General features: G+C 46.3%; 1 protein-coding gene across 8 annotated transcripts in view; it reads right to left on the bottom strand.

The window, feature by feature from the left end:
• Window positions 1–1,189: 1,189 nt before the first annotated feature.
• ATP11C (ATPase phospholipid transporting 11C) overlaps window positions 1,190–8,721 on the bottom strand; it is a 57,622-nt gene continuing 50,090 nt past the window's right edge. For 2 of the 8 annotated variants that reach the window (XM_030497464.1, XM_030497472.1), the window contains exon 29: window positions 1,190–4,588. In XM_030497464.1, coding sequence (XP_030353324.1) covers window positions 4,472–4,588 — 117 coding nt within the window. In that variant the 3' untranslated portion in view covers window positions 1,190–4,471. Of the gene's footprint in view, window positions 4,589–5,711; window positions 5,808–7,130; window positions 7,222–8,721 lie in introns of those variants that run through there. The other 6 variants (XM_030497468.1, XM_030497469.1, XM_030497466.1 and 3 more) reach the window with 6 other exon arrangements.

The following is an 8,721-nucleotide window of genomic DNA, read 5'->3' as shown; positions in this document are numbered from 1 at the left end:
TTAGCAGGTTATCCCCAGACATGTGAAGGTCTACGAAGCAAACCCCTTGTGCCACGGCTGCAGGGGAACAAGGAGGGATGGGGCCACCACAGCCCATCCACATGCCAGAAGCCCTCATCATACACCAACAGCCTGACCTTTGAAAACATCCTTGCTAAAAACCACCTCACCAAACGACATTGCTTCTCCTTTCTAATATGAAGGGCTACATGAGCATTTAAATGCTAATTTGGTGCTTTCTGAAATAGCCAGCAACCCGCAGCCGTCACCCATCATTACATTTACTCTGGTTGTCCCATCATCCTTGGTAGCCAGCTCGGAGTAAAACCATCCCCAGCTCTTCAGATGATTCTCACTATCACTCACTCGGGCTATTAAGATTCTCAATGCGTGTATCTGGTTTCCAATAGTACAAGCTGCTTCTTAAAGGTTAGAGTTTGTTTTAAATAGCACAGCCATCTGTCCTCCGGTGGCTGATGGGAGCTGAAGACATCCAAGCAGCCAAAACAGAATTCTTCAAACTGTCAGTTTGCCATTACAAACATTTTGGTTTGAATCAGACACGTCCTATAAAAAAATAATATGAAGTCTATGTATTTTCCTTGTGTATTATACAAACACTGTGAGTCTTGAAGTTTCATTGCCTTGTTGGAGGGTTCATCAATGCAAATACCTGGCCTAAACTTCAGCAGGTACTTGACAAACCACAGAATAATCCTCATTTGAGTGCTTCTAGTCTTTGAACTAAAAAAAGCAGCTCATTTATTACAGGTAGCCACGACAGAACCAATGCACAGCACTAAAAGTAACTTTGTGCCCTATGGAAGTGAGGCACACGGACCTGCATTTTTTTCGGCAGTTCCTAAATGCCAGCTAAAGCTCTTGAGTTTAACTCTTCTATGAAGATAAATCAGTTTATTCACTCATTTTCTTAATTTGACATTAGTTTTGAGGGAAATGGGGTCAGACCACATAGGGCAGCTGCATGTAGCAGCTACTAACAGTAGAATTGTTAGTAATCTGCTGGAAAACATATAAAATGAGAAGCAACCAGCAGTTCCCATCAGAGAACCAAGTATGGCCCTGATGGCATCACCCCCCACTGAAAATGCCCATGGTCCCCTTTGTAGTACCTTGGAAAAGGCCCACATTAAAACCATCACCCAAGGAGACAAGACAAATAGATATATTAATCAGAACAACATACCAAAGTTTATTGATTACTTCAAACAAAAGGCTCTGTAATGAAAAAAGAGCAGTTGCATTCATAAAAGGTAACATTCACATTCAATTTCCTTTTCATATAAAGCAACATAAATGTATAAAATTGCATTTAAGTGAAAAAATGTAAGGTTGCAGTCCTCTTTTATATATATATATATATTCCTTTTTTGCAAGAAGCTGAAAATGTATCTTCTTGTTGCCTGTATAGAATTTACACCTTCTATATACTACATGGTTTTTAAAAACCCCAGAGCTGGGCAATTGGCTAAATGGTGCAGTATTAGGTAAGTTTTCAACCTGTGTGTATGCAAATTCAATTTGAAGCTTTTCTGCAATTCCAAGTCATTTCATAACACCCTCAGAAGGATCAGGGTTAGTTTTTGAGAAGTAGCTATGACTACACCAAGTTCCCCCGTTATCACAGAACACTTTTAGAGGGAATCTTAATTACTTTTCTTATCTTGCAGTGTCATTAGCCAGGGATTAAGCTTCAATAAGTTCTGATGAAGAAACCCCAGCCTTTTTTCCTTCAAGTTTTCCCACCGATAAGCCTGTACTGACCTTTTAGCTCACTAATGAGCACTGTAACAGTGCAGCGTGTGTACGGGACATGAACAATCACAGCATCACACTGTCGGGTTACTGCCACGCCAGCATCCCGCTGGCTTACACCCTACAGTTCCTATCACCACTTTTTCCTCCCTTCCCAACCCCAGAAGGGGTCTCCTGTTTGCCCTGATCTCACAAGTCATCCACAGCAACAGCAATTTCACTTCTGCTGTTGCTGAATGATGAGGATCAGCTGCTTCTGCCGGACACCACACAAGTGCACTAGCTGAAGATCCAAGCCCAAGAAAACCAGCGTTTTCCCCCTAGAAAGACATCTCCCATTAATTCCAACCCACCTATCAGCACACCTCCCTTGGGTTTAAACATACAGCTATTGCAATGGCTCGTTCCATCCTGAGACAGGACACTTGGAAACAGGAAGAGAAAGATTTGGTTCTCAGAAGGCTCCATTTCGAAACAGGCTACAGAAATGAGCCCGTTTCAGTGGCTTTATTCAGACAGTTCACACATACATGGCAAGCTTTGCTCTGTTCCCACTAACGTAACCAGCAAAACCTCTACAGGAACAGACTTTGACTCTAGGAGTAGAGCACGACACAAAACAAACCGAGAAGCAAGGTGGCAGGCTTGGGACCATCCGGGCTTGGAATGGTTTTGAATCACAGGAATCAGGCATTTGAGCGCCCGCATTTTAAAGGTTATGTAAACACAAGTCAGCAACTGTATATTTAAGGAGAAAGGTTAGATTTGGCATATAGAGCTTATCTTCATTGTAGTCATCGTATGCTTCATCTGTAGGCACCACATTTTAGCAAGAAAAGTCGAGAATGGGACAAGGTCTGCAAGTTGAAGTCTAGGTCCATGAAATGAGCTAGGAAAAGGAAAAAAGAAGAAGGAAAAAATAAAAGCTTTGCCCGTGGGACACATGCTGGAAGTGCAGCTCCTTACTTGCATGCAGCAAGGAGTTGAGCCGCGGTTGCTAACGAACACCGCCTGCATCGAGGCCAGTGCAGTGTGTATAATACAGTGGTCCTGTCCGTACATCCCCTCCCATGCTGGGTGACAGAAGAGCAGCCACTGGCCATAGGGGCTGTGCACATCCCTTTCCCACTCAGGTAAGGCCCATTGCAAAGTCCTCATGATGCACACCACAACCTGCCTGAGCTGATCCACATCCTGCTTCCACTGGAGACAGAGACAGAGCTCAGGGATGGCAGCCGGAGAGCAAGACTCGATTATCCCAAAACTAGTCCATGATCCAATGAAATCTGATGAATGGCATGTTCCATCTAGTCCCAAATGGTTGTTTCTCTGCATGTAAGCGACACAAAGCCTGAGCGAGCAGGAGCCAAACACAGCCCCTCTGGAATGAGACTCCAACACTTCCCACAGCGGTTCCTCTGCAGCGCACCAGGGCCAGGGGAAAGCAGCATGAGGAGGGACCTTCACACCGAACAGTGGTGCACACAGGGTGCTCCATCACTGCTTATGACTTCACACAACAAAAAAAAAAGCTGCTTTTTCCACGTATCAGAGAAAAAAAAATGAAACTAAACATCAAGTCAGGCATCTCACCTCAGCCTAAAGAGGAAAGTTCCTGCGACCATGGTACAGGTAGCATTAAAAAGAACATGCCAATTTAAAACCCAAATAAAGTGTAAAATGAAACTGAAGTTCCTGCATTCCTTTAATTTTCAAACCGGCTTTTTTCCTTAGTGCAAATAACTCTAGATGCAGTTTGATAAGCCTGCAGGTTTACAGGCACAGCCCGTGCCCCCGGGATCATCCAAGGGCTGCACTGTCACTCAGGCCTTTAAAGTGTTGAAGCAACTGCACGGTGCAGTAATGCAAGCACAACCACATGAACCCAGGCAAAACGGCTCAGCACAGCCCAACTTCCAAGATCCACGACAGCTTCCTTCCATCACAAACAGCCACAACACGAGGGAAAAGGATCTTTTCTTCACCCTCCATCAGGAATAAACCCACCAGCAAACAGCCCGCGGGAGGATGCTCAGGCGCTTCTCAGCGCCGCGGGTCTCCGCACGGACATCATGGCTATGGATAGACCACAGGCTGCTTCCAGCCATTCCCAAAGGAGGGATATATGTGACTGAACGCTATGCACTGTCGGTGAAGATTCCTCCTGGATTTTCAAGTATTTCTGCCACGTGCATCTGGGCATCCCACCGCTGGGAGGGGGCAGCCCCGGCACCAGGCGGGATGCTCGCAGGGCTGCATCCAGAGGAGCAGGCTCTTCCCAGTGCCTTTGGGGAGCCCAAGGGGCTGTTATGGGGTTTAAGTCTGTGCTACTTCTTTGGTCAGGCAGAGCAAGAGACTTCAGCAGCTCTTTGCTGCTCTCAGATCTGTAGCGGGTAGAGGAAGCCCCTGTATGAAATGGGGCTGGCGTTGCTCTCTTGCACTTCAATTCATGCTGTTTTGGATGAATTCCTAAAGATGCTTTCTCAGCCTCCAATGATGTAGAATCTGGCAGGTTTAATTTTGGGGGGTGTGGGGATGCCACAAGACCAAACGGGTACCGTGGGGCCAGTGCCCTGGCTACTGCTTTATCAGCATGGCTGCTTATTTTGTTCTTGGTGAGACTGAAGAGAACTGTTAGGTTAAAACCATGGTTTTTCCTACAGCGTGACAAGATGCAGTGTTTGCATGAAACACTTCAAAGTATCCTGAGAGGATATCTTTCTGCCAAATTAGTAACAGCATCTTCGTTCTTCACGTAACCATTCTCTATACGTTTGTACGAGACTAACATAGGCAGATCAAAGGGGTCAGTCTGCAAAAATCAGAAGGAAAACACACGTGTATTGCAATTGTTACGTTCCCAAACTCCTAAACCTTTTCCTGTGTTATTTTTTAGAAGAAAATACTTAACATTTCATAGGAGAAGAAGAAAGATTAGCCCATGGTAAAAGTGCCAAATGTCATTCACAAATAATAGGACAGCAAATCGGTTTGCAAAACGCTGCATAAAGTCCAAAAGTAGCATTTGCCTCCCATTCTGCCCCAGCCCAGCCGCCTCCCGCACCAATCTGCACCAGTATATGGTAGTGGAGAGCACCACCTAACGTCTGTGGGGAGGGAACACTGCTCAGGATCCATGCCAGATGCACCGGAGGGCTGGCAAGCCTGGCTCTATGTGCCAGCCCGATTACGCCGATCGCTTCAGAAGCGGCTGCAGGAGAGCTTTGCACCAAATCTACAGGTTTAGGTTTGCAGCTACATAACATTTCACCTAAAAAGTGTGAATTCAATTAGGCACTTTTACTATTCCACCCTGCTATCAGCTTACTACGACGTTTCAAATCAAGTCAACTTGTATCAGGATGCTCTCTGTGTGCGTATGCACATACAGACACTGAGGCATGCCCCCCACACATTGACATAGACAAGTACACGTTTAGTATCAATCTGTGCAGATGAATTAAAACGTACTTATTTCTATCTGACAGAGCATGCACCCTAGAAAAAGGGATTTTGGTACCATTCAGATGCAATTTTGGAATCATTTTAATAACTGACATTTGAATGCTTCACTGTAAATACATCAGTGTTAGCTTTTATAACCCGTTAACAGGATTTCCCTGGCTGCGTTCTCACATTAAATTATCTGTTAATATTAGACTAAAATATCAGTTATATTGAGAGATATGTTTACATACTGCAAAGCATTTCAATTTGAGAGGATCTGTACACATCCAGGATTCTGAAGAGCTTGGATAGTACAACATCCCCGCATTAAAATGCATCCCAAGCATTGCATCTCTGTTCCACAAGGACAGCTGCCCCACACCGACAGTCAAGAGGATTACAAGAACCACAGTTTAATTGATTCGGGGAAGTAACAGTTGGTTAATTGATGCCTTTTAAAACCATCCCAACTCCTTCGGATAGGGTACCTGTTACAACACATTAGACTCATCTGAGAATGTTCTTAAAAGAAGTGGTCTGACAGAAGGTCTGGCCGACATTGAATCAGGTACCTTCCTGCTGCTCTGCAACAGCGAGGCAAAGAGACTTATAGCACACACCACATTCCCCCTGCCTAATGGTCAAACAATACAAGACACACACCATTTGACAGCTAAGTCATATCATAAGGGATGTAACAATACACACTCCATAAGTACCACAGTGATGAATACTGGTTGGGTTCTGCAGTGCAAGAGGCACAGGGGGTGTTCAGAAGGTAGCCCTGCTTCCTGGAATGGTCACCTTTGGGGTTGGAGGCTTGTGCTACAAGTGCTTTTGAGGGAGGAGGAAACCATCCGTGATCTCCACGTAACTTGTGTTTTAAACCAGTGAGTAATACTGGAGATCTGCAGTGAAACCAAATGCATGGACAGGGACTCAAGGCACTGTGCTGTGGGGTAGCACCACCATCCCCGTGGTTGGCAAGTCCAAGACCATCCCTTGCTATAAGGGTTGAGTACAGCAGCTTGTTCACTTGGACAAACAACGGTAGCACTAAGTGGTACCTCTGCTCTGGAGCCAGACTGAGAGAGCTGGGCTGGGGCAGCCTGGAGAAGAGAAGGCTCCTGAAGGGGAGACCTTAGAGCAGCTCCAGTGCCTAAAGGGGCTCCAGGAAACCTGGAGAGGGGCTTTGGACAAGGGCCTGTAGGGACAGGCCAAGGGGAATGGCTTTAACCTGCCAGAGGGGAGACTGAGATGAGCTCTTGGGCAGAAGCTCTTCCCTGTGAGGGTGCTGAGGCGCTGGCACAGACTTTTCCCAGAGAAGCTGTGGCTGCCCCATCCCTGTCAGTGTTCAAGGCCAGGTTGGCTACAGGGGCTTGGAGCAACCTGCTCTAGTGGAAGGTGTCCCTGCCCCTGGCAGGGGGTTGGCGCTGGGTGAGCTTTAAGGTCCCTTCCAACACAAACCATTCTACTGTTCTATGAGAGATGAAGCAAGATGGGCACTTGGGGACCTCCTCCTACATCAAACAATGCTGAGCTGTTTGCCATGTCATCCAGAGGACCATCACTGTCAAGTCCATGTTGTCCCACATGTTAGAGCACTGTGTATCTAGTCCACTAACACACAGAACTACATCAGGGAAGGAGAGTGAACCAGCATCGGCTGCATCCACCTCACTTGGCCATCCCGAGCACGACCAGCTCATCCACCTGAGGTGCAGCAGGAGACTGAAGGGGAAGAGACAGACCAAGTATTAAAGCAAAAGATCTAAATTAAAGCAAAAGGAGAGGGGAAAGCAAGGTTTTGCTGGGTGAGCAAATCTAAACATAGGTTTCCAGGAGTTAGGCATTAGGGAAAAAAGCAGTAGAGCAAGCAACACATAGTGACTCAGAAAGGAAATCACCTTATTCACTCCAAGAAAAGCTGTGATTGCTGGAAGTTTGAGAAAGCATGAAGATAGTGGATGTTCCTGAGGAAGGAAGGCGCTTCGTTACCTGGTTCACAACAGCACAAAAGACAGAAAATTGCAGTACAAGAAAGGCAGAAACCAAGGCAAACACAAATGCGCCTGGCAGTAAAACAGCATAAAGAAAGGGAAACAAAAGGAAAACACATTTCCATACAGAAAATTTAATAAAGACTGAGCAGAGCCAATGCGCTGTTATAGGGAACACGGGGTGGAACCCTGTCCCCTTGAGGTCAATAGCAAACACCCATCGATCTGGCTTCAGTTCATCCTCCCCTTCCAAAAGGGACCCTCAGCTGTCAACTTGGGGGTTCAGGCACCTAAATAACATCCCTCATCTTGTTTGTCATTTAATGCTCCCCTTGGGAAACTGATCCCCAATATTAAGGTCAGGATTTTCCAAAAGGGTTTTGATTTAAAACCATCTACCTGGTCTTGGATGCCCTTACAAGTGAAGGGACTGACTCTGGTGTCTGACTGCTGACACAGACATCTAGAGCTGGCTTCTGCTGCAGGCGCCTGCTAAAGCTCTTCCTCAACATGTACATTTAAATCTGGCTCAGCCTGTGTTTAGTTTGGAATGCACATATGAAGAGACTTCTCTAGTCGACACATACTTTGCTTTGCTAAATCATTTCACAAGAGCCTTTTTTAACGCATCTAAAGGACTCTTGAAAGCAAGTATTGCACAAGGGAATGGATCCTCTGGCCAAGGGCTGAAGGCTGTTCCTCCTCCTCTCAGGGGAGTTGAGCTTGAGCTCAGAAACCCCCGGGTCACCCTTCCAGGTCACCCTCCTCAACTCGCTCCCAGCCTACTCAGTGGGGGTGTCGAGCTCGAAACTACTAAATCATATTTAATGGGAGGAAATTACATGGAGCCTCAAAGAATTCAACCACACTTCTTCAACCATCTCTATCGCTTTCGACTTGAATGGTTTGAGGGGGTTTTTGTCTTGCAGATACATGTTTTAATTCACTGATACTGTGCCAAACTTGTACTTAAATGTTATGGGAGAGGAAAACCTTTACTACTTCATTGGAGACTTTTTTAAGTGAGATTATCATCAGGCTGAGATGGCTCCAGGGAGACCTTAGAGCAGCTCCAGTGCCTAAAGGGGCTCCAGGAAACCTGGAGAGGGGCTTTGGACAAGGGCCTGTAGGGACAGGACAAGGGGAATGGCTTTAACCTGCCAGAGGGGAGATTGAGATGAGCTCTGAGGCAGAAGCTCTTCCCTGTGAGGGTGCTGAGGCGCTGGCACAGGGTGCCCAGAGAAGCTGTGGCTGCCCCATCCCTGGCAGTGTTCAAGGCCAGGCTGGACACAGTGGCTTGGAGCAACCTGCTCTAGTGAAAGGTGTCCCTGCCCGTGGCAGGGGTTGAAACTGGATGAGCTTTAAGGTCCCTTCCAAGCCAAACCATTCTTATTCTATTATCATTTATAATAAGGACCAAAGATAACAAGTTATCCCAGGTGAGGAAAGTGCCCTGAAACCTCACAGGATACAAGAGCTTCAACGGGAGAAGCCTATT

Source organism: Strigops habroptila, chromosome 9 (assembly GCF_004027225.2).
Source record: "Strigops habroptila isolate Jane chromosome 9, bStrHab1.2.pri, whole genome shotgun sequence".
Taxonomy (NCBI): Eukaryota; Metazoa; Chordata; class Aves; order Psittaciformes; family Psittacidae; genus Strigops; species Strigops habroptila.
Note: the sequence above shows the minus strand (reverse complement) of the source record. Positions and strands in the feature narration are given on the sequence as shown.